Raw genomic sequence first — 25689 nt, 5'->3', positions numbered from 1 at the left:
TGAAGTGATTTATGTCTGTGATTGACCGCAATAAGTTGGGTTTGTGAACAACAGTAGGGCCACATTTTGCCTGTGAGCGGGAAGCCCAGGTCCACGCCCCAAGCCCCACGGACATGAGCAGCAGTGTATGAGTTCATGGCAATGAAGAGTCGATATAACCTGGAGACCAACCGGTCTCCATCCGTTTCCGAGAAAGAGCTGTGTACTTTTAATGTGGCATTTCTGTCCCCTTCTGAAAATCATCTCTTCTCTGTTTTTCTGGACTTAAATTCACAGCCTCAGGAAAAGCCATTGTTCCACAATGTGAGCCGATGCATCTATGCATGAGAGCAGAGACAATATTAGGGTTTGAGGTTTCTGATAACAATTTCAGACTTACAGGTGTGACTCAGCGACTTGAAACAGGCACAATAGCTCAGTGCTTTACACTAAAAGTCCCTTATTTTGCTGTGGATGTGCCCGTTTTCAGATCCCTATGGTCCCCTACATCTTATATGATAGTTGAACTATCTACTGCTATAGACTGTGCCTCTAATTGTACACTGGTGTTTAAGCGTCACTTCATGGCACTGCTTTGGATGAATACTGCTCCAATTGTTACAATGGATGATCATATTTTCCCATTTCTTGTGGATTCTAATTCTATTTATATCAAGCAGCCAATTATGCCTCCCATAAGTTAGCCAATCCTTTATCCTTTCACTAACCTATGTTTGATCATGCCATTTCATTTAAATGATGTGTTTATTTATTAAGCAGTTTTATAAAGTGCTGTGTCTCACCTTTCATTAGATATGCTGATTTTTTTTTATCCACGTCACCCTGTTCTGTGTTGAGTATAGTGTAAGGCAACTCAGAGTAGTTTTTGTTTTTTAAAAGGTTCCAGATACTGTGGGTTGAGATCTCAGATTAGGGCTACAGGATTGTTTTAGTCTTTGTATGTGCAGTGATCTTCTCTGTGTTAATCCTCTTAAATGATATCTGGTTGGTTAGATAGGTGGACATTGTGTGAAAGAGCTAAATTGGGACATAGTAAGATACTTGCTTGTGTAGGTAGACCGGATCTTTACCCAACTATGCTTAATGGATGGAGCACAGGACCTTGAATTTGGCCCTGGTTTTGACAGAGGACTTATGGAGATGCTTTAAGGCAGGTTTGATGTCCTTCTGCTACCAAATGTTAATTAGAAACCAAATCTGTCTGCCTGGTTTTAAAGGCTTTGGAGAATGCCAAGTAATTTTTGGTTAGTTTGGAGTAGATGCTGTTACAGTAATCAAGATTGATTGTCCTGTAGGAAAGGTAGATTGGCACCATGCAGTGGTGGCCGAAGGCAGCCTCTGTGGTGGTGTATGGCTATTAATTTATATAATACAGGTATCCATTACCTATCTCTCTCTTCCATCTCTACAGGTCTCACTAGAGCAGTGCCGGACCTTAATCCAGAACACTGTCCTCCAGCCGGATGTCAAGAGGTACCTGTTCTTCAGCTCTAGAGGCTTTGGCTTAGCTCTGGCCGTGGTGAGCATCACTCCTTGTGGTTCAGTGACGTTTAATTGCACATGTGGACAATTCTAGGGAGGGCAAGGAGAGCCTATGTATGTACTGCTAAAGAAGGCAGAACAAACCAAAAATGACTAACAGGCATTGTTTTTGGAGTTTTACTGTGCTCATTAAAGAAAATACATTCAACTATTAATTACTATGGCTTGTATAAGAATGAGCTGACCTTTGTTTTTTACTTCGGTTAATGCTGGGAAATTAATATCACGTTTTGCTTTAGATTGTTACCTTGCACAAGCTACAACAGTTCAGACAAACATGTACCCATGTAACTTTTTTTAGTTCCTTTTTAAAATTGTGTCTTTTGTTTTAAATATATTTGTGAAATTTATTATGAAATTGTTGTTGGTAGGATGACAGTTCAGTGTATTTTACAATAAGTGGAAAATGTATCATAGTATGATTTCAGGTATGTTTTTCAAAATACCGAAATGAATCTTTGAGCGTCTGAACAGATAGCTAGGCTAAAAGTGAATGATTAAAATGAATGGATATTATGTAAGTAATAGTAAAATGATAATGAGTGTAGCATCCTGCTACAATAACTACAGACACAGTTAGATATGATTACTGGAGCTTTATTCTCATGCTCCCTGCCTGTCTCCTGTCCCTACTCTAACTGACTGCCCCTCGCTCCGGCTCCTCCTCTTCCTGCCCTCCCCTGTCTCCACCCACAACCACTAGTCTGCTAACTTCACAACATCTCCCCCTTTTGTAACAAAACAAATGAAAACTCTGACTTCTTAGTCCATTTCTGCAATAAGTCTTCTGGGTGGACGGGTATCCCGATGAGGTCGTGGCGACTTGACACTCGGACCAATGCTGTTCGGTGTTTCATCGACAGGACTAATGTTCTCGCAATCATCTGTCCGTGGTTCAGCCGAACCAGGAATGGCTACTTCACTAGATGCAGTTTCAGTGGTGTCTTGTGATAGTTTCTTGAAGTGTGAAATGTTTCTGGTGATTCGCCGCTGCTCCGATTCTGCAGTCAACATAGTTCCTTTCCGTTTTGTGATTACTAACGGTTCATCCTTGAAAGGGCAGTCAGTCTTCCTCTGCTGCTCTTGTCTGACAAGTACCTGGTCCCCTTCATGTAACGAGAGTGACCTTGCTCTCCTCCGTCGATCTGCGTATGACTTCATCTTGTCTTTTCGGTGTTTGTCAGTCACCATCATCTGTTGATGTTCTCGAGCAGGTGACACTGATGGTCGTAAGGCCCCTTCCCACGTTGGAATGCGGTTCCGCATGGGACGTCCCAGCATGAGAGTCGCTGGGCATTGCCCTGTGGTTGCATGAGGGGTTGTTCGGTAGGCTCGGAGGACCTCATTGAGGGCTACTTGTAAGTCCTTTCCCTCCGCCGTTGCATGCTGAAAAGTCTTTTTAAGCGTGGCCATGAATCTTTCAATTGTTCCATTGGCCTGTGGCCAGAGGGGCGTAATCTTACGGTGGTGGAAGTCTAGATGTTTTGCAAACGCTGCAAAGTCTTGTCCATTGAATGGGGGCCCATTGTCCGTCTTCACTTTAGAGGGAACTCCCCAAGCCGCAAAGACTTCATCAAGCACCTTGAGAGTGCTTGCGGCATTAGTCGATGGTACAAAGTGTGCAAAGTGATATCTGGAATGTTCATCAATGATGGCCAACACATATTTGCCCGATGACAGGGGTCCATAGAAATCAATGGCAATCTCTTGCCACACTCCCGGTGGAAGGGGGGTCATGTTCAATGGTGCTGGAGGATCATTTTTGCTTGTGAGCTGACAGAGGTGATAATCCTTCAAAGTGGCTTCCACCATTTGGTCAAGGTATGGAAACCATACTCGCTCTCTCAGTGCACGCTTGGTTGACACAATACCCCGATGTCCTTCATGAGCAAGTGCAACTACTCCTTGTCTCAGTTTGGTAGGGATTACGATTCGCTGGTCTCTCAGCAGTATGCCATCAGTGGTGGCAGACAGTTCATTGCATACATGTTGGAAAGCTTGCATTTCCTGTTTGAGGAGTGGATCAGTCTCTTCATCCTTAGAGTCGTGTCTCCACCTGTTGTGTCGAATTCGGCGTAGGACCTTCTGCATGACAATGTCTTGGGACGTACTTTCTCGGACGGTGTCCATTGGAATGGCAGGAGGGAGAGCTTGATCTGTCACAAAGTGTATGTATTCTTCCGCAATGGAGGGATTAGAGACTGACGATGCAAGTGGATGTCTAGACATGTAGTCAGCCGGGTTTTCTGACTTCCCCGGCTTGTGGACGATGGTAAATGTGTATTCCTGTAACCTTAGGCCCCACCTCTCAATTCTTGGGGGCATCTTGGATCGGGGATTTCCGTAAATGGTGACAAGGGCTTGGTGGTCTGTAATTAGAGTGAAGTGCTTACCATATATGAAAACATGAAAATGTTCACATGCCCACACTACGGCAAGACTTTCTTTCTCGGGCTGCGAGTATGCCCTCTCCGGGTCAGTTAGGCTGCGACTCGCATAAGCAATGATTCGACGTTGATCTGAATCGTTGTCATACTGTGCCAGGATGGCTCCAAGCCCAACGGGGCTGGCGTCCACAGTTATTTCCGTTTTTCGTTGTGGATTGAAGTATGACAAGTGATCTGCAGTTGCCACCGCCTTCTTGATTTCTTTGAAAGCTTTCTCACATTGGGGAGTCCATTCAAACGGTTGACCCTGTTTGGTCAAGATGCGGAGGGGGTGGCTGATCGTCGCATAGTCCTGGATATACCGAGCACAGTAACTGGCCATCCCGAGGAATGACCGGAGCTCATTGACGTCTTGAGGACTCTTGGTGTTGTTCAGAGTCCCAATTTTGTCGGGGTCAGGTTTCATGCCAGCACCGGAGAAGATATGACCAAAGAATTTTAATGTGTCTTGATGAAATTCACATTTGTCTCTGTTCAGGGTCAGGTTTGCTTCCAGTAGTGCGTGACAGACACGATTGAGTGCAATGTCATGTTCTCGTAGATCAGAGCCATACACAAGGATGTCATCACTATAGTTGAGCGTATTGGGAATGTTCTGGATGACTTGTCTAATAGCTTCTTGAAATATTTCAGCTGCTGAGGAAACTCCAAAGCTGAGCCTCTTATATCTAAACAACCCAAGATGAGTTGCAAATGTGGTGATGTATCTGGATTTTGCCTCTAGTTCCAGTTGATGGTATCCCTTATTTAAGTCCAATTTGGAGAACACCTTCGCCCCGTTGAGAGCTGAGATCATGTCGCTCAAGTGTGGTCCTGGGTGTCTCTCTCTTTCAATTGCAGTGTTGGGCAAACGCATGTCTACACAGAGTCTGACTTTGTTGGCGGTGCCCTTTTTGGGGACAATGACTACTGGAGATACCCACGGTGTTTGGCCTTCGGTGCGCTCGATGATGTCAGCGGCTAGCAGGTCCTGGAGTACCTCTTCCACCGCGGTCTGTAAATGGAATGGCACCCTTCATGGATGCTGAGCAACTGGCCTGACTTGTTCGTTGATGTGCAGCCGCACTTGACAGTCCTTTAACTTGCCTAGCCCTTGAAATAGTCTGGGGAACTGACGGGTCACGTCTTGGTTTCCACTGACCTTGAAAAGAATTTCCACTAGGTGAAGGCGTTCTGCTGTCGGTAAGCTCAACAGACAGTCTGCTTCAGAGCCTTTGATAACGTGGATGACTGCCGAGATGGTTGTGTCTTCATGTTTAAGGGTTGTCGAGAACTTCCCCAGGCAAGGAAGTGGCTTCTTGGCCATCCATGTGAAAACTCTGACGGGTGCGAATGACAGAGGGGGACGCGGACTCATTCTTTCGTATTCAGTGACTGGAATATAGTTCAGAGACGCACCTGAGTCTAGTACAAATTTGGTGTCGTGATTGCCAACCTTGATGTCCAGCCTCGGATATGTTTTGAGCTGATCTGGATCCGCAGCTAAGTTCAAATATTCAATAGTATATACAGAGTCTCTGGATGACGGCCTGGATTCCTTGGACTGTGATCTCCGGTCCCACCTGGACCGACGTGACTCCCTGCTGGAGTGTGACGACCCTGACGACAGCTCAGTTTGGTCTTGAACCGCTCGTGCATTGTATCTTCGGCTGTCAGATCGGGACATTCTTGAGGTACCTCCTCGTGGCTCAGGCTGAACTGTCCTGTTGGTTCCACCCCTTCTCTCTTTGTGGTACTCCCCACACATCGCTTCAAAATGATTGGTTCTGCCGCATTTCCGGCATTTCTGACCCATGGCAGGGCAGCTATCCACATGGGGGTAATCATACCCACACCGAAAACACTTCCTTATATTTTCAGATCTTCTTTCTTTCTTCCACGGTTCTCGCCGCTGATGTCGTGATTGTTCCTGACGAGATGACGGGCGTGACCTCCACTGCTTGTCTCTCGAGCTCCTTCGCTGGTCACTTCTGGCGTGCACACGTCGCACTAACTTGCGACTCCCTTTGTGCCCTGTTTCGATGGCAGCTGCATGCTCCTCCGCTTGATCAAAGATCCGTGTCATCTCCTCGATCTCATCTAGTGTATGTTCTTTCCTCAGCAACCGTCTCCTCAGTTGGTCGGAGTGACAACCATCAATTATTTGTGATTTTACTGCAGCATCAGTAGAGAAGTTATCAAATGCGCAATGCTTGGCTAGTCTCCTCAGTCGCATCATGAAAGCACTCATCGGTTCTTCCTTCCCTTGACGTGCTGAGTGGAAGGTGTGTCGTTCATAGTCGACGTTCTTTTTGTGAAGGAACCTTTTGTTCAGTGCGTCACGCACTTTGTCATATGTGTCCGCCTCTGTGGCAGGAAGGTCCTTAATTATTTTGACAATTTCCCGCCCCGCCAAGTTACGCAGGGCAATCAACTTCTTTTTATCTTCAGTCACTTCTGATCCTTCGATATAGTCTTCGAATTCTTCGAACCATTCATGCCATTTGGGGCCCATGGTTCCCCCAGTGGTCACTTTGAGGGGCTCGGGCGCTCGCAGGTGTGACCCGCCTGGGACCGTAGGCTTGACGTCTGGCGGCTGTTGATCTTCATCAGACATTGTTGCAGTGTTTGTTTATGTCTCTGTCACACTCACTTGGTTTCACCAATGCTTGTTTATTTTCAGATACCAATGCTTGTTTCTTTGCCAATGCTTGATTAATTTCAGGTATCAATGCTTGTTTGTTTTCGGGTACCAATGCTTGTTTCTTTGCCAATGCTTGTTTGTTTTCCAGTACCAATGCTTGTTTCTTTATCAATGCTTGTTTGTTTCTGGGTACCAATGCTTGTTTCTTTACCAATGCTTATTTCTTTGCCAGTGCTTGTTGCCTTTCCTTGGTGCCTGACTTCAAAATGGCCACCCGTTGAAAATCAAGGGGTCTGTCTTGACGAGCGCCTGACTCTAAGATGGCCGCCGTCAGTACAGTTACATGAGGCTTTCTCTCTCTCTCGGCTCAGGCACTCCAGACTCACCGGCCAGCAGTCACAGGGCAGCGCGCTCCAGCGATCACTATTTTTTGGCCACCACAGCAACCAGGTGAGGTTGGGGTGGGCTCCCGCCTTGCTCTGCACGTTCCCGCTTTTCCTTCGCGGCGACCTGCCGACTTACACGCATCAAGCGTGAGGATTTCACCGGCGGCGGGATTTCAGGCCCGGGCTTCCCGTCGCTTAGTCGCTCTTGCTGGGCGGTCGTGACGGACGTCGTCCTCGACGCTGGGGGTACTTCTCCTTCACTTTGGGGCACACAGCAGGGTCGGAGTAGGCTCCCGATCTCTGCACTGCTAATGCTCACGCTTCTGGCGGGGTCACGTGTCGGCGCGCTCCGCTTCTCCTTTCTTCGAGCCTTTCAGCGCTCGGATGCACAGCCCCTCACAGCTCCCTCATGAAGGGGAGGGCGCAGGTTGCCTGCTGCTGGCCTCTTCTCTTGGGGCATCAGCGACTCGCAATTCTCGGCAGCATTTTCTTTTCTTGGTACTGCCGGGGACAGGGTGTCTCTCTAGACTTTCTGCAGGCAGTGGGTTTGACTGGATCCCACCCTCGTCGCCAGTTGTAGCATCCTGCTACAATAACTACAGACACAGTTAGATATGATTACTGGAGCTTTATTCTCATGCTCCCTGCCTGTCTCCTGTCCCTACTCTAACTGACTTACCCTCGCTCCGGCTCCTCCTCTTCCTGCCCTCCCCTGTCTCCACCCACAACCACTAGTCTGCTAACTTCACAACATCGAGCATGGCAATCTGCTCATTTATATGGTAATTGACCAGTGATTCACAGAGTTAATATTTGGTGAAGGACTGCTGGTATGATAAAAACCTAATGTGTTGGTGTGTGCTCTATGGGGGTTTTGAGTAGTTTCTGTCTATCGGTTTGTTCAATAATGTGTTTACATCTGCTAGCTTGAGGTCGACAATTTATTTATTTATTTATATTTTGTAAAGCGCATGGTTACACTAGCAAGTGTGTCCCTGCGCTGATCGCTACAGTTGTTTCAAGAGTCCATGGCATGCTAGCTTGTAGAGTCCTTGATCCGGTCTTAGTCTTTGGGGAAGAGAACTGCTTTCAGGTCTCTTCGAAAGTTTGATTCAGAGGGTTCCAGACGCAGTTTTTCTGGCAGCTGGTTCCATATCCTAGCGGTCATGACTCTAAAAGATTTCCCACCCATTCTAGCTGTTTTAACCTTCGGGACCTGTACTTGCCCAGTGCCGCATGATCTAAGCTGGCGGGTGGGCTCGTATCGTTTCAGAAGCCCATGCAGATACATTGGGCCTCCACCATGAAGGAAGCGATGTCCTACACATAGGGCTTTGAATGTTACCCGTTCCCTAATCGGGAGCCAGTGAAGGGTTCTCAGTGCTTTTTTTGTTGATGCCCTTCTGGGTAGTTGTAGGATCAAGCGGGCCGCTGCACTTTGTATTCGTTGTATTCTCGAGAGGCTTTTTACGCTGGCCCCTAGATACAGCACATTTCCATAGTCCAGCCTAGATGTTATTAGGGTATGGACCAGGGTCTGGCGTACCGGTATGGGCATAAGGTCCAGCGTTTTCCCAAGGACCCGCAGTATCCCAAAACAGGTACCTGCCACTTGTTTGGTTTGATGGTCAAACAATAGGTTTTTATCTAGCCATACCCCTAAGTTCTTTACTAGATTACTAGGTGTGGGTAGTTCACCCAGTTCTTCCGGCCACCAGGCTGAGGTCCACACTGATGGGGATTTACCTACAATCAATACCTTCATCTTATTCCCATTAAGCCGGAGGCAGTTGTCCGCCATCCATCGTGCCAACTCCTGCATGCAAGACGCGAAGTTGTTAGCGCATTGCTCCTCTGGTTGCGTTAGGGTCACAATCAGTTGCGTATCGTCTGCGTACAACCCTATCTCAACCCCATATGTGTCTGTGATTCCTCCTACTGGGGCCACACACAGATTAAATAGGGTGGGGCTGAGACTGGAGCCTTGTGGCACTCCCTGATTGAGTTTAATTTCTTTAGACCTGATGTCAGTGTGCTTTATCTAATGTCTTTCATGGACAGTTTCAATGTAATTATTTATGTTTGGTTTTCCTTTCTTACTCAGTTAGTGCGTTTGTTTGGCTGATAGTCTGAAAAATGTCTGTAATGGAGTGTTAATGTTTGGGCTTACATCTATTATTTTGGTCATTTCTAGCCAGTTCATGTGTTTGTTTTCTTCCATTTATTTTCTTACCTATTGTGCCGCAAACTTGTCACTCCTACCCATTGCTTGCATGGCTGGGCTTAGAAGCTTGTTAAATCGAAAAACAAAACCCAGTGAAGTTGCTCACATTGTCTATAGTACCTGCTTGCTTCAAAGATGGACATCTGTAGAGAAGTGCAAGCCCAACCCGGATAAATACAGCAAGTCTACTGAGAGTTGCTGGTACTTAGAATAAGTATTGCTCATCTGCTGAGAAAGACCTTACTGTCCCATTGAAGATAGACGGTCTGTAGAGACATACTGGTACTCTGCAATTCACGGTAAAGCAGGTCTGAAGAGGAATGCAATGCAGTGAATCAAGACCCTAAGGAGGACCAGTGCCACCCTAACACTACTGCATTCCTGGGAGGTCCTAGTGCTGACCCATTGAAAGGTATGAGTGCCAATGCTTAGCAGTGCTGCTACTGCCCTAGTATACCTGTTTGCAGATCTGCTAAGGCGCACTGGCACTGTCTCATTAAAAGAACAACAGGTCTGCAAAGAAATCCTGAATCAGGTCTATTGCATTTATAACAAGACTGCAAATACATGCCGGTACTGTCTCATTAGAAGAATACCAGGCTTCTTGAGAATTTCTGGGGCTGTCATACTCAGAAAGCGCACACCAGACTGATCCCTTTCGCTGTCGTGGGCAGAAAATGGCACCACAGAAAAGAAAGTTGACAAAGAACTGCCAAATGCACTGGCTCGGCCCACACCTACATACACCCACAAAAATCACAGATAGAAACTGGCTCATATGTCCACACCCTCACACGCACAACACCACATCATAAAACACGTACCCCATGGTGTATGTAGAGACACCACTGCGGTGTGGCTGAAGAATAAACAACCGACCACCCAAATCTCAAAGAAGGCGGAAAAGTTGTTCAGTAAACCCACTTGTAAACATAAGACAGCACACCGACCTTTCCTCGACTGCGCTTATCTTACTTTCACCCTAACCCATGCAGGCCTTTTCCAAAACTAACCGTGAACAGCCTCTGCTAACCAAACACAAGCATCAACAAGCAGCGTTCACTAGCAAAGGAAAGCTCTTGGAATGACATGCGACATAGCACATGGTGAAGAAAGCGCTACAATGCCATATTAATGGTTAAACGTGCTGTTTAAATAACATTAAGATAACCTAGTATTAAAAAGTGCAATTTGCTAGGGAACAACCATTTTTGTCCCAATAAAAGCATTGCACTCCTGCTGAGAAGGCAATTACTGTCCTATTAATGCATCAAAAGTCTCACATTATCTGTCCTTGGTTGCTTCTCTTCCACCTGTTTCCCAAGTTCGAACTGATGAAGTTCAAAAACCACCATGATTTTTCTCAATTGTTTTTTATTACTTTTGATACCGTGTATATGGTTTACTCTTTATGTCCTAACTTTCTAATATTACTTTGTGTTTGCCCTAGCTGCTTAATATTGTTATTTATTTAGTTTTATTTACTATGCATATTTTGTATAAGAGATATTTTCTTGTTTTTTAACTTGTGACTGTTTCTTCATTTTCTATCTTTGACTCTTTATACTTCAATAACCTCAAACTTAAAAAAAAAAGTCTCACAAAAAGTGTAATTAGCCACTTTTACCACACCTTTAGGGCTTGCCACAGGGGGCGTAGCTTGGTCGGTAAGATTGGCGGGGTGTGAGCTTCAGATTTTACTACAATCACGCTGGCATATAATGAAAATACACCATATAGGACAGGCAGGATGCATAAGAGGGACCCAAGGGACATGTAAAGGGAGAGGAATGCGGACTGACAGTAGTTCAAAGTGAGAGAAAACACATTGTTTTGAAAAATAGCCAACCTTTTTGAGGACTTTCAAAACAGAGAGTGTAGGTGCGGTTTTTTCTGGTGAAATCCGACAGACGCCTCACCATTCCCGACTGAAAGCACCTGTACCAAACTGTTTATCAGAAAATACATTTATTGGGGGTGTAACACCCCAAACACCCCCTCTGAAGCCAGCCGCTGGCTGGCCAAGCATCTCATCCGAACAGAATTTCCTTGTAACGCATCCCCCTTTTTGGACTGTCCCCATGCGGGCCTCAGCTCTTTGTTAATGTGTTGTATAAGGTAGGCATGTCTGCTCTCTGTGATATAAAGATCTATCTCTGTCTTTCACCTACATATGCGTAAGTTCTGCCTTAGGTACTGAACTTAATGCATTGCTGACCCCTAAATGTTGCGATGGTATAAGCTTTTATATAGCACTCACTACTCCGACCAGGTACTGAAGCCCCATGGGTATGGGTAGTGTGCTACTCATGGGGAGGACAGGGGCATATTAGTAAGAACCTCGTTAAAATTATCGCCGTTTAGTGGCAGGAATCTGTGGCTAAAATGGTGATAATGGGCTTGCTAATATGCGTTTTAGAATTCCAATAGAAGCCCAGGATAAATGTGCAGGACATCTAACCTGGGCTTCTATTGGAAATGTATAACGCATATTAGCAAGCCCATTATCGCCGTTTTAGCAGCAGTTTCCTGCCGCTAAAACAGCAATAATTTTAACGAGGTTCTTGCTAATATGCCCCACAGTTTTTGCAGTTTAGTCAGATCCAAGGTTTATAATGAGTCATGCTGTCTTCTGTCAGTGTTATGCATTTGAAATGTTCTTCTCAAGAAGGTTTTGTGCTTAGTTCATGTAACTTCCTTATGTGAATGTTTACTTTGGTGTTGTCAAGTGCAGCTGACAGACCAGAACAGCCTCTTAGGTGCATCTGTATAATGTGGATATACACCAAGTTAATCTCTTCATCTCTTATATGACTGATATTTGCCCACCTCTATAGAAAAGGCATTCTGTAGTTCATATTTAGTGTCAGACAATGCAATGCGTGATACGACTGACGTAGCCTGGAGGATCCTACCATTAGTAGGTTCCTGTTAGATGTAACTGATGTATTTATTGACTCCTGGTTGTTACTGTCTCCTCGCAGATCTTCTACATGTGCTTGTGGGCGAATATTTACTCCATAGTGAGGATGTTCGCTATTGGACAGCAATGGTGGAGCATCATCCTGGTGAGCCTTGGCGCAGCTGCTATCACGACGGTCACTATCCTGATTATAGACCATCGCCAGAGGAAGGTGAGTTCTTCCAGGCATGAAAGGAAAGGAACAGGGTGGAGGGGCAATGGGAAGTAAAAGGAAGACATGCAATATTGTCCTGTATGGATGAGGAGTCACTGCATATACCATTAATATGTACCCTAAACATAAGAATACTTTGAGGTTTCATCTTCCAGACTCCTTCTGGGTGAACATTTATGGACCTGGGGTAAGGGTGTGCTCAGACTCTATAGTGGGTTATACAGGACCCTCAGACAGCACACTCAAGAGTAGGAATCATCTACTGTGGCATATGTTGGCTCCATAATGTGGGTGATGACCTCTCTGGTTTCTATTGATAACTCACAGGGCTCACATGGATGTCCAACAATGTGCAATTAGCAACAGTAAAATGTAATTTTATGTAGAATGAAAGAAAAGCAAAGTTACTTCATGGCGCTGGAAACACTATCCGTAAGTGGTGCGCTTGTTGAGTACCATCACTCAAAATCTCCATCATGTACTGGGGTTTGCAGGGTGGCCTTGAATGGAGATGATGCAGCTATAACTGGTGCTGGATTGACATGCCGTTAGAGATCAGACATTTGCTGGCATTTCTGTCGTCGAGGTGTTGTCTCTAACATCCCTTTCCCCCGCTAAAATGGATGGCAGGATGTAGAGGTGGATGGATGGGGCAGTTGTGGCTTCAAGCAGATGTCCTGTACCACACACCTCAAAATTAGCACTATACATGTTGTATTCTTCATACTTTATAACCTTAATTCCATAACCTTAACTCCTAGTAATAACATTTACATGAATTCCTCTCTTTTAACGTGATTGGCTGTGACTGAGAAGCTAGCTATGGCAAACAGGATAGAGTTTTTCAGCTGCAATATGCTCTCTTTCCACCTGCATTTGGAGGTGCATCGGTGCATTAGCAAAATGTATATTTTATAGTTAATTTACGATTCCTAGATTCCATTTGAGTGCACATTTGAGCTGCAGTTGTACGTTTGATAGTCAACATATGCATTTGTTGGATCAAATGTACATAAAGTTTGCTAGGGATCCACGTTCACTGATAAATGGCTATTCACTTGCATGAATGTGTAATTGTTAATAGTTAATCCAAATGCATATTTTTTGGTACATCACACGATGACTCTGGCTCTTGTCTGTTATGGGCATTGTGGAAAGCAAGTGATAGGCACCCCTTGATTGCTAACAGTGCAATAGAGCCATAGTGATGGAAGACTACACTTTACAAATCATATCAACGTCAACGTGTGTGTTACAGGGAGCAAGTTGAGATGTGGTTGAGACATTTCGTGCATAGAAAATATCATCTTTTAGCCTAATTTACAATTTATTAGTGGGAATCACTTTTGGATGGATGCATACAAAAGCCACATTTTATTTTCTTCTCTCTGATAAAACACAAATTTAAATCTAACCCAACCTAAGAGCGAGGTTCCTTTACAATAGATTATTTTTTTGTGTTTGGTGTACTTACGATTAGTAGTTCCTTAGTTATCAAATAAATAACAAACGCTGAGTCTGCAAAATGACGTTTTTTCTGTACAGTGAAGTCCACAAACCGGTCAAATACTTTGGCTCAGAAAAATAATTTCAAATTATTGGTTGATAGTTCTTTCTTTTTGTGAATTTACAGGTCATTTCATAATCACTCAGTCATCTGAAAGGACGAGTAGGGATGTTTTTTTTTCTTTGTTTTCAATTTGCGAACACAATCCTGCTGTTCAGGATTCCCACCTTGCAAAATCCTTTTAGCTGGTCCACATCGAAGCAATCTGATCACAGCTTACCTTCTGTGAAATGAGGGAATTTTAACGTGCTCTTTCCAGGTGTATGGGAAATGAGTTTTTTGAGTCTTATTACTACTTGCATAGCATTGTCCCAGCCTTCATATATTGTGGACATTGTTGTAACTTTATTGTGTTCTTAGGCGTATTAGGCGCATATCCATCACATAATATTACCACTTTTGGCAGCATCCTGTTTTTCAATAAAACAATCATTCAATCAGGTTTTTATAAAGCATGGTAAATCATCAGTGAGGGTCTCAAGGCGCTGGTGTTGCTAGCTGCTTCGTGATGATCTGTTCATTCAAACACCCAGGTATGTAGTCCTATCCTGAATTCCCGGAGCGATGAGGTAGTCCTGAGGTGCAGGGGATGGTCGTTCCATGCTTTGGCTGTCAGTTGTGAGAAGGAGCGTCCTCCGCTGTTGCTTCGGTGGATCCGGGAGATGTCTGCAAGGAAGAAAGAGGTGGATTATAGGTCTTCTGATCGGTTGATGAAAGGTCATGCATTTGTTGATGTATGCGGGTCCTGCTTTGTGCAGGGCTTTGTACGCATGGGTCATCATTTTGAACAGGCATCTCTTCTGGATCGGGAGCCAGTGTAGCTTCTTGAGGTGCAGAGTGATGTGGCTCCATCTGGGAAGGTTGAGGATGAGTCTTTCAGCTGAGTTTTCTATTGTCTGTAGTCTCTTCATGAGGCATTCAGTGATTCTTATGTAGAGTATGTTCCAATAATCCAGCCTGCTGGTGATGAGGGCCTGCATGGCGGTCTTTCTGGTGTTGACTGGGCTCCACCTGAAGATCTTGTAGAGCATGCATAGGTTGTGGAAGCAGGTTGATGAGACTGTGTTTACCTGTTTCTTCATGGATAGCTTGCTGTCCAAGATGATGAACAAAACAAAAGTAAATTTTTAATATAATATATATTAAAATGTACTATTACCTACCACCCAATCCGTTCTTATAGTTTTGGGGGCCTGAAGTAGTCTGAATTGTCACATTTGTAGGAGTATGATGGTTAGTAGTTGTGATGTTACTATCATTGGCTAGAAAAACAACACGAAAGCCAATGCTGAGACAAAGTTAGTCCACAAACCTGGGGGGAACAATAGGGGTTTGAAAAAAGCAATACCACCTGCTTGATTTCTTTAGCAATGTATCAAGTTTTATTCTCTTTTAAATTATTTTTTGCTTTGTTTTTTATGAGTGCAAGGAAAAGCAAACAGTTTCATATATACAATAAGTACAAAACGTGAATATTTCAGACATTCAATCAATCATGGCCGTCAAGTCATACACAAACAATCATACATAAAAAACAGTAATCAGTAAACATAAAGAAACAAGAAAATCCAAATGGAACCACGTCTTGGTCAAAACATAGATTGGAGAGAATCCCTTGGGATAATGCAGTTTTTTTCAATCCTTTAGGTATATTTACACGGGGAAAGTCATTCTCACAACAAACTTAAAGATGATCTATCTTTAGAACAGCAAGTAAGGACCAAAAACGGGGGTGGAGTGGTCGACGCGTTTCAAACCCCACTTATTAGGGGGATTCTCCTCAGGACCAATTGGTTCTGCAAAAGTAAAAAGAGACGAACTTAGGGGGGGGGGAAAGGGTCAAACACGATTCCAACTAAGAGACTCAAACCCCAGTGGGAGCCACATCCTACCTTAGCCAATGAACCAAAGATTCGTCAATATTCAAAGAGTGGCAGATCAGGATGCGAAGAAATAGTAGAATGCTCACAGTGGCTAGAAGCAAAAAGAAATACGTGTGCAGTTTTAAATATCATGCACTCTCGCTGCCTCATTCAAACTTAGTGTTCCTAAGCGGGATTCTTACCTGCGCTTCAACCGGCTTAACGCTAGCCGGAGATTCCCTGCTCGTCCTTCAATCTGGGGGACGGTGTCAATTTGCTGAAACAAAAGCGGAGGGGGGCATAAGTCTGAGTGGTGAGAACACTTGCGTGTTATCTAGCTAAAACGAGAGCCTAGGGACGTACCGATGTGAAGCAGGCGTCTGTCCTTGTTTCCAACACGCGAGTGGCGGAGTAAACGCTGCCGTCTGGAAGGGCAACTTCCTGTTAAATAGCCCCATGGCAGTATGGGACATGTAGTTTTTAAATTCCGCCAAGAACTACAAATTGGAAGGATAACAAGGTTTCTGGACTAAGCAATTAAATTTAGCTGGGATTTCTGTAAATTTCAGCAATCTCATTAAGGCCTTTGGACGCTGTATTAAATTTCATAATGAGCAGAGCCTCACGTTGAGACAATCTCGCGTCCATGTCTCCTCCTCTCGGATCCTTCTCGATTTTCGAGAGAACTGTCCATTTCAGATCAGCTTGCTCATGTTTCATCCTGGACCAATGGTTGACCAGTGGGGCATTTTCTACCCCTTTCCTGATCCTAGATTTGTGCTGAGTGATCCTGTGTCGGACTTCCTGTGTGGTTTTACCAATATAAACCAGAGGGCACGGGCAAACAATGGCATAGACTACATTTTTGCTTTTACAATTTGTAAACGTTTCATGTTTCCAATAGATGTCATTCATACAGAAAACAGATTCTTCAATAGTTGCATCGCAACAAGTGCAAGTTCCGCACTTGTGATGGCCCTTGGTTGGTGGAAGTCCGAATAGGCTTTGCAAAGTAGGTGCCTTAGTTGTAGGAAGAGCCGCTCTGAAGCAACGTTCAACAAACTCCAGCAGGTCCAAAATACTGCTGCAAGGCAGCTTATGGGCGTGCCTAGGATGCAGTCAGCTAAACCGGCCTTAAAGGCACTGCACTGGCTCCTGGTGCGGGAAAGGGTTACATTTAAGGCTCTCTGTACAGCTCACAAAATTCTTCAGGGGAAGGGTCCTCCCATCCTGAGGAACTTAGCGGTGCCTTATAAAGCTAATAGAGCGTTGCGCTCGGATCAGAAACACCTTCTCCAAATTCCCAGAGTAAAAAGGGCTCGTACTGGTGGGAGAAGGTTTTCGGTCAACACAGCCATTTTGTGGAACGCGCTCCCTTTGAAGTTGCGCTCTGAGACCTGTACTCTGCGGTTTCGCAAACTCCTTAAAACTCATTTGCTTCCTGCTTGATGGCACTGAACCGGCCGTTTGTTAACTGTTGGCATCTGGACAAGCGCCGGGATGCCCGAGGGTAACTGTGCGCTATATAAAATTTTAAATAAATAAATTCTTGTTTGATTCTTTCAGGAGGCAATGATATTGGATGAGTGCTGTCTTGAAGGTGGTGTGGTCTCCTGTCTTTTTGCTTGTGCGCCCCTTTCTTTTTAGTCGGCAGTTGCATTTGGTGGATTTCAGCTCTGCATTGAACCTGCTTGCTCTTCTGGCAGGTCCTTTGGGTTTGTTAGGCTTGGTGGGGGTAATTGTATTGGCTCATTCTGTGGTCCATTGGTGGGAGAAGTTCTTCGTAGCCTGTTCTGGATTGGATGATGTGTCTGGGAGGATGAAGTTCAGAGCGTTGTTCCACTGGTCTTCTGATATCTTTTTCCAGTTTATGCACATGGAGTTGGAGGGCACAGTGGCAGTGTTGTTAGGTCCTGAGATGGTGAAGTGGAAGGTGTAATGGTCGGCCCAGTTGAGCTGTGAGACTGGTTGTACATGACTCTGTTGCTCGATGTAAACCAGCATGTGTACTGGGATGTGGGTAGGGTCAGTGCTAAGTTGCTTGAGACTGATGCTGCTCATGCTTTCCAGGAGGTAATTTGTGTGTTTCCCTGCTATAATTGCAGCCCACTGCTGAAATAGCGTGGGCATTCTTAGCAACATTCTGGCTATCACTAACATATTAGTGGACATTGTTGGCCTGTTTTGGACATTCTTGACAGCATTTTGCGTAACCCTGGAATAATTATAGTCCATCCATGGAATAGCGCGGTCATACTTAATGGCATTTTGGCTACCTCTAGAATTACGGTGGCCCATCCATGACATACTGTGGGTATTCCTTCCAGCATCTTTGCTGTCCCTAGAACATGCTGCCTATCCTTGGCATATCAGGGCATTCTCAATATGAAATTGGATATGCACTAGTTCCTCAGGCCTCTTAATTGGTAGACTTTCTCTTGGTGATATCCAGTTATGAGAGCTTTGGTCCTTATGCCAAACAGTTGAAGGAGGGTTTCCTTTTCATCCTGTAATAAATATGTTTGAAGCATGTTCTGATGTTATCTTTTTTGTTTGAATTATTGTTTATTTGATGCGAAATCGAATATGATCTGTGTACATTTTAAATTGAATGCTGACAAAGATGTTAACCTGTACCAATGGACTCATGTAGATTGTAAAGAATAATCGTGATGGAGGCAAATGATATGGGACACCACAATGCATGTTTTGTTGATGGAGTGTAAGGACCATGCTGATCTTTTGGCTTCCGTTGAAGAGGAAGCAATAACACCATTGAAAGCATTTCCGTTGACCCCTAGCCACTTTTTAAAACTTTTCCTGAGAATATTGTGGCCACTGTGTTATACATTGCAGATAAGTTGGAAAGGATATTATTTCTTGTGTGTCATAACTTAAGGGAAGAAATGTGATCTTCTCTGATAGTGTGGTTTCCATACCTCTCAAAGATCTGTCTAATAATTGTCTCTTGTGGAAGATACAATTTACCCCAGCAAAGTTTTTAAGCTGCTGATTGATCCCACATTTCTATGTAGTTGCTTGGTTAACCTCTTCGACGCTCATGACGAGCTCAGCTCATCATGAGGCACAGTGGAGCTGTGCTCATGACGAGCTGAGCGTGCGGGGCGTTCCATTGAGTGGGCGGAATCATGATTCGAATTTGGATGCACTGGGTACGGTCCAGGATGAGTCTGACAGTGGTGTTTTGAATGGTCTAAAGATGGTGGAGGAGATGGTTGGGATTCCATTATTGAGTGTGTTGCTTTAGTCAAGTCTGATGGTGATTGGGGCTTGAGTGAATATATGTCTGGTTTTCTGGGCATTCATCTGAAGATTTTTTGTGGATGCATGGCATGTGAAAGGAGGAGCTAACTGCATTCACCAGTGTGGCCATGCTGAGTTTGTCATCTAATATGATCCGGGGGGGTTTGTTTGACATAGAGAGGATGAGCTGGGTGTCATCAGTGTAGGACATGATGAAGATCCTGTGAGATTTGATGACATCAGCAAATGGTGTCATGTAAAATGTTGAACACGGTGGGGCTAAGGGAAAGTCCTTGAGGAACTCCGCAGATCAGATCCTTGGGCTTCGATGTGTTAGGGGAAATCTGCCTCCATGGGAGGAGGGATCATGTCCTTTCGAGGGCTGGGCCTTGGATGCCTGTAGCATGCAATATTTTGATGAGGCTAGAGTGGGACACAGTGTTGAATGCTGCTGAGAGGTCCAGCAGTATGTGGACTGTGATTTCTCCTCAATCTAGAAGGTATCATCTGTGGCACCGATAAGTGCTCTCTCTGTACTGAGATTGCTATGAAAACCAGATTAGGAGTGGTTGAGAAGATTGTGGAGTCCCAGTTTGTTTATGAGTTGCTGGTTGATTGTTTTCGCTATCACCTTTGCTCGGTATGGTAGTAGGGAGATGGGTCGGAGGTTGCTCAGTTCATTGGGGTCAGTGGATGTCATCATTATTGAGGTCACTCAAACTCTGACTACTCCGAATGAGCCAATCTATCCACCTGGATAAGCAAACTTTCAGTGACCAGACCACCTATTAAGTTTTAAGCATCAGCAGTCAGAAGACATAGGAGTACACCAGCATTGTATGGAACAGACTGTCACTAGACCAAACAGCCCTTTAGTCAATGCTTTCTAATGTCTTTAGCCATGATCAATGTATTACTGATGCTTTTGTAAACTATTCCCCAACTTCCATATGCACAACCCCATCCTCGATCTAGAAGGTCACAAATGCAACTAAAAGCCTCCACCCAGTTGGCAGCATGTCACTTTCAACAGCAGTCTCAGGAACCTGATTGAGATAGATGTCTCCCTCCTACAACTCTATCCATCTTACAATAGGCTGATCTACATCACCGTATGTATTCGCATATGCAACGGTACAGTCATTGTCTCCTGCATGATCAGTCACTCGCTCAAGCCATGACTACTCTTTGGGGCTGGATTTTCAGCATCCTAGGTCACACAAAATTGGAGACTTGGTAAGCCATGATGCGTGAAAGTATATGCACTTTTAACAGCCCCTAAGCGGTCATACTAGTGATAGATGTGTGCACAATTAACAATAGTACGAGATATTATTTTTTTATTTATTTTATTTTATTTCTGTGTTTATTTATGGTGTTTCCAAAGAGGGTATAAGGCCTCAGATGGGATGGACAGAGAAGCATTATTTTATAGACATAAAGGTCAAATTAAAACACTGATGCTTCAAGCAGACAAAGGGAGATGGAGGGAACAGTGGATGCGTGTATATATATATACATATATATATAAATATATATATACATATATATATATATATACATATATTACCTACTGGCGGTCGCCAGTAGGTATATATAATTAGGATTTTTTCTCTATGGGATTTTTGAAAATTCTATGTCTAATAACTTTGGCGTTTGTGGACGGAATTGGCTGAAATTTTCAGGAAAATGGAACATTTTGTTTCTGAGCAGCCCCATAAAATTTGGGGGGGTTTCGTCAAGGGGGGGCCGAGAAAAAAGGGGGGTCCCAAAACGCGTTTTTCCCATGTTAATTTCCATAGGGCGGTTGGCCTCACTTTTAGCTCGAACGGCTGAATGGATTTGCACGAAACTTGGCAAATTTGTAGGGACTGGTAGCCCGATGTGCCTTTGCTAGGTCTCAATATATGTGCTCCAGTGGATTTTGATAAATTAACGTTCAAAAAAATATATATATCTGTAACAGCGCTCCGGGTAGCGCTCCGGTTCGCATACTTGACGCGTAACGGAACTTCGCGAAGCGAAGCTGATTGGCTCTCTGGTGTCTGTCAACATTCTAAACAGTCCGGAGCGGCCGCCATCTTGTCTCTCGGTAGGATCGAGAGACAAGAGGAGGCCAAAACAAAGGGAGAAATGACCATAAGGGGGCATAGTAGATCCTCCCTCACCCTCTAGGTTTGAGGTGGAGGCTTTAAAAGGGCCCCGCGGGGCAAAAATAAATAAATAAATATATCGTTTTTTTGCGTGGGGAGCGCCCGGTACGCTTTTGTGCAATGGGCGGTGGTAATCTAAATGATGAGGGGGGGGGGCAGCGTTCAAAGCACATCAGCGTGCATAAACACGAAAATGTTTTTATCTACCACGTACTTGACTTATCTCTAGCTTTATTAATACAATAATCAATAATGAAAAATCAACATCAATAGGGTTGTCCGTATTCCCAGTCAGTACCCTTCCCCGCCCGCCATGTGCACAAAGACCGCATACATCCCCCATAACGTCAAGGCTAAGTAACTAGAACGTCATAAGGAGTTGCAAGTCGCTCCCATACTGGCGCCATTTAGGTCGAGGCCAGGCAGGTCCAGAGTATAGTTCAATGTCTCCAATAAGTAGCGGCAGGACCAGAATCCCTTTCGGCAGTTCTGGCTTCGTCATTACGAGCACTAGAAAACAAGACATTCTGGGCAATACCACCCTTGACGCAGCCCTTTATTCTACAAGATGGTGTCTTTCAAAAGCCAGGGTTTATAGGAGTATGTAACAAGCGAGCCATTTAATTGAAAAAACTAAACGTGACAAACGGTTGCAGGATCAGTGAAGGTTGATTTTATAATTGAAAGTATAACAGGATCAGTTACAATAAAATCGTCCATACGCACACCATGGGCGAGTATCATGGGTAACATTACTTCAAAGCTTTATTAATACAATAAGCAATAATGAAAAATCGACATCAATAGGGTTGTCCGTATTCCCAGTCAGTACCCTTCCCCGCCCGCCATGTGCACAAAGACCGCATACATCCCCCATAACGTCAAGGCTAAGTAACTAGAACGTCATAAGGAGTTGCAAGTCGCTACCATACTGGCGCCATTTTGGCCGAGGCCAGGCAGGTCCAGAGTATAGTTCAATGTCTCCAATAAGTAGCGGCAGGACCAGAATCCCTTTCGGCAGTTCTGGCTTCGTCATTACGAGCACTAGAAAACAAGACATTCTGGGCAATACCACCCTTGACGCAGCCCTTTATGCTACAAGATGGTGTCTTCCATTCAGAAAATATTTTTGGCAGCATTTTGAAAGGAAAGATAAACGGCCGTTCTCCTAGTGAGTCTCACATTGTTACATTTATGAAGAATGTTGAAGAGTAGTATGTTGAAAATCTAAAGCCATCGTTCTACAAACTCTCAACCAGCCTTGGATGGAAAAATCCTGAAGAATGTACAAACTGAAAACCAGTTTTTGTCTGCATAGCATCAGCAGCAACACTTGAGTCAGCTTTGTGTGAAGCCGCCATCTTGATCCAATCAATACTGTCCCCCTGCACACATTCAGGGACCAGGCCGCATTGCCAGGGCACCGCAAGACGTGTCTTCAGGTCAAACGGATTGTGGGACAAGGTCCAGAATGAAGAGTCACCAAAAGGCAAAAAGTTCCGCCGGACCCCGGGAGCCGGCCGCCTATGTCGGGGGCAATCTCAGGCCACACCAGGGCAACAAGACTTGGGGAGGGGGCAGGAGCCAAGCGCCCCCTCCCAGTCCGCGCCACCACACCGCCCCTTGGGGGCCTCCGTCAAGCGGTTCAGGGAGGCACCGCAGGCAGCGGTTCTTCAGATCAGTGGCTCTCACCGGCAAGGCTCCCCTCCATCAGCAGCGATCGTTGGCGCTGTGGTTGCGGCCGGAGGCCCCGCCTAGTCAACGCCCCGGCCTCTCCATGTCGTAGGCCGCAAGAGTGGGCGCAACTCAGCTGGATGGTGGGTGAGACGCTGTAGCCGCAAGAGTAGGCGAAACTCAACCGGCCGAGTGAGGCACTGTGCCGCAAGAGCGGGCGGAACTCAGGTGGCCGAGCGAGGCACTGTGCCGCAAGAGTGGGCGGAACTCAGCTGGCCGAGTGAGGCACTGTGCCGCAAGAGCGGGCGGAACTCAGCTGGCCGAGCGAGGCACTGTGCCGCAAGAGTGGGCGGAACTCAGCTGGCCGAGCGAGGCACTGTGCCGCAACAGTGGGCGCAACTCAGTTGGCCGAGCGAGGCACTGTGCCGCAAGAGCGGGCGTAACTCAGGTGGCCGAGCGAGGCACTGTAGGTCTTCCTACAGATGAAAGTCAGAGTGAGGAAACAAGGAGGGGTTTTCATCATTTGGGCCAAAAAAATTGTTCTAAACCAATGAAAAGTGTCATTTTTAGGTCACATGACCTAGCCTTACATCATTAGGAAACCAAAAGTGAAATGAACCAATGTAAATTTTTATTAACAAGTCACATGACCTGTTATGCTTACGTTACGCGCTCCACGCCGTGCCCCGGATCGCTTCCGGGAAGCTGCGCTTCGTGCCTCGCTTCGCGCATCGGGTGCGCTAACGCGGCGCGTCATATGACACATTACGCAGTAACGCGATACTACAGTGTTTCTGGATGTTTCAGACTGAAGCTGGCGTCAGCATGAGAGCACCCCGTGGCTACGTCGTGACCGTTCCGCGAGCAATCATGGCAGCCGCTCCCCACCGAAGTCTGCGGGAGTCGGGGGCCCCGGTGACTCTTGAAGAATCTTCAAGGCTGAGGGGACGCTTTTGGGAATGGGGCCCATGCCCTAGCAGTCAAGCGTCCGAGTTCCAGGGTTGCCCAGAGCCATCCTTGCAGGCCAGGCCCAAGTCTGTGGAGCCGACTGCCATTTCGTGAGCTCCGTGGCAGCCGCCTGTCGCTGTACCGAAAGAGTGGGTGCAATTCAGCCGGATGGCGGGTGAGACGCTGTAATAGCAAGAGCAGGCGCAACTCAGCTGGCCGAGAGAGGCACTGTGCCGCAAGAGTGGGCGTAACTCAGCTGCCGAGTGAAGCGCTGGGGTGCAGCTGAGAAACCTCCACCTGGGGAGGTGGGGGAGGCTCGTTCGTGCCGCCTCTCCCTTCCAGTGCACCCCACGCCGTCTCCTGGCGCAGGTATATGTGATGGTCGGACCAGGGCACCGCAGGACGTGTCTTCAGGTCAAACGGATTGTGGGACAAGGTCCAGAATGGAAGAGTCACCAAAAGGCTAAAAGTTCCGCCGGACCCCGGGAGCCGGCCGCCTACGTCGAGTGAAGCGCTGGGGTGCAGCTGTGAAACCTCCACCTGGGGAGGTGGGGGAGGCTCGTTCGCGCCGCCTCTCCCTTCCAGTGCACCCCACGCCATCTCCTGGCGCAGGTATATGTGATGGTCGGACCAGGGCACCGCAGGACGTGTCTTCAGGTCAAACGGATTGTGGGACAAGGTCCAGAATGGAAGAGTCACCAAAAGGCAAAAAGTTCCGCCGGACCCCGGGAGCCGGCCGCCTATGTCGGGGGTGATCTCAAGCCACACCAGGGCAACAAGACTTGGGGAGGGGGCAGGAGCCAAGCCCCCCCTCCGAGTCCGCGCCACCACACCGCCCCTCGGGGGCCTACGTCAAGCGGCTCAGGGAGGCACCGCAGGCAGCGGTTCTTCAGATCAGTGGTCTCACCGGCAAGGCTTCCCTCCGTCAGCAGCGATCGTTGGCGCTGTGGTTGCGGCCGGAGGCCCCGCCTAGTCAACGCCCCGGCCTCTCCATCTCGTAGGCCGCAGAGTAGTCGGGGAGAAATCCCGGGAACGGCAGCATGTATTTGGATCGATGTTGCAGCAGGCTGCCATGTAAATAGTTATTTAATAAAACGTTTTACCCTGTTACTTTGCTGGTGTGTTGTATATATTTATAATATTTCCATAGGGTTTGTCGTTATTTTGGGCGGGGTGGGCGGCGGAGCCGAGCTGTCTTGCAGCCATCATGGCGTCGAGCTCGGTTCCTCTCACTAGTTTCATATTTCTCATGAGGGGTGAGGGGTTGTTCCTAATGTTTCTATTTTAGCGAGGTCAAAAAGAGATCCCATTAGTGGCCTACTGATTTTGCTTGATTCCTTTTGTTTTTTCTAACGATTTTTCACTATCTGCAAAGACTAAACAGAGTATTGGGACTCTGTGCTTGTTTGTAAATAGAGAATGAACCAAAGAGAAGCAATTCCAAAACAGTAAATGCTTGGATAACAATCAATCAAATGGAGAGGGAAGCAGGCACGACGGATTACAACGGGGGCAAAGGCCTGCGTTACCTACCCTTCACTATCTGCAAAGAGAGAATACTCCTAAAAGAAAAGAGGGGGGGGGCAGCGTTCAAAGCACATCAGCGTGCATAAACACGAAAATGTTTTTACCTACCACGTACTTGACATTTTAAAGCTTTTGATATTTGCTAATAAAAAACCATTGAAATTCACTGAAAAAACCATAGGTTATAGACCATATATAGTTAGGAATTAGCATTTACAAAACCTTGAAAATTCACTGAAAAAACCATGGGTTATAGACCATATATAGTTAGGAATTAGCATTTACAAAACCTTATTTTACTCACACAAAACCATTGAAATTCCATATATAGTTAG

At 45.8% G+C, this 25689-nt stretch overlaps 1 protein-coding gene across 1 annotated transcript in view; it reads left to right on the top strand.

The window, feature by feature from the left end:
- TMEM268 (transmembrane protein 268) overlaps positions 1-25689 on the top strand; it is a 158391-nt gene that overhangs the window by 70356 nt on the left and 62346 nt on the right. Inside the window, exons 3-4 of the mRNA XM_078640848.1 lie at positions 1412-1519; positions 12207-12356. Of these exons, the coding sequence (XP_078496974.1) occupies positions 1412-1519; positions 12207-12356 (258 nt within the window). The remainder of the gene's footprint in view (positions 1-1411; positions 1520-12206; positions 12357-25689) is intronic.

Source organism: Lissotriton helveticus, chromosome 5_1, assembly GCF_964261635.1.
Source record: "Lissotriton helveticus chromosome 5_1, aLisHel1.1, whole genome shotgun sequence".
NCBI classification, from domain to species: Eukaryota; Metazoa; Chordata; class Amphibia; order Caudata; family Salamandridae; genus Lissotriton; species Lissotriton helveticus.
Note: the sequence above shows the minus strand (reverse complement) of the source record. Positions and strands in the feature narration are given on the sequence as shown.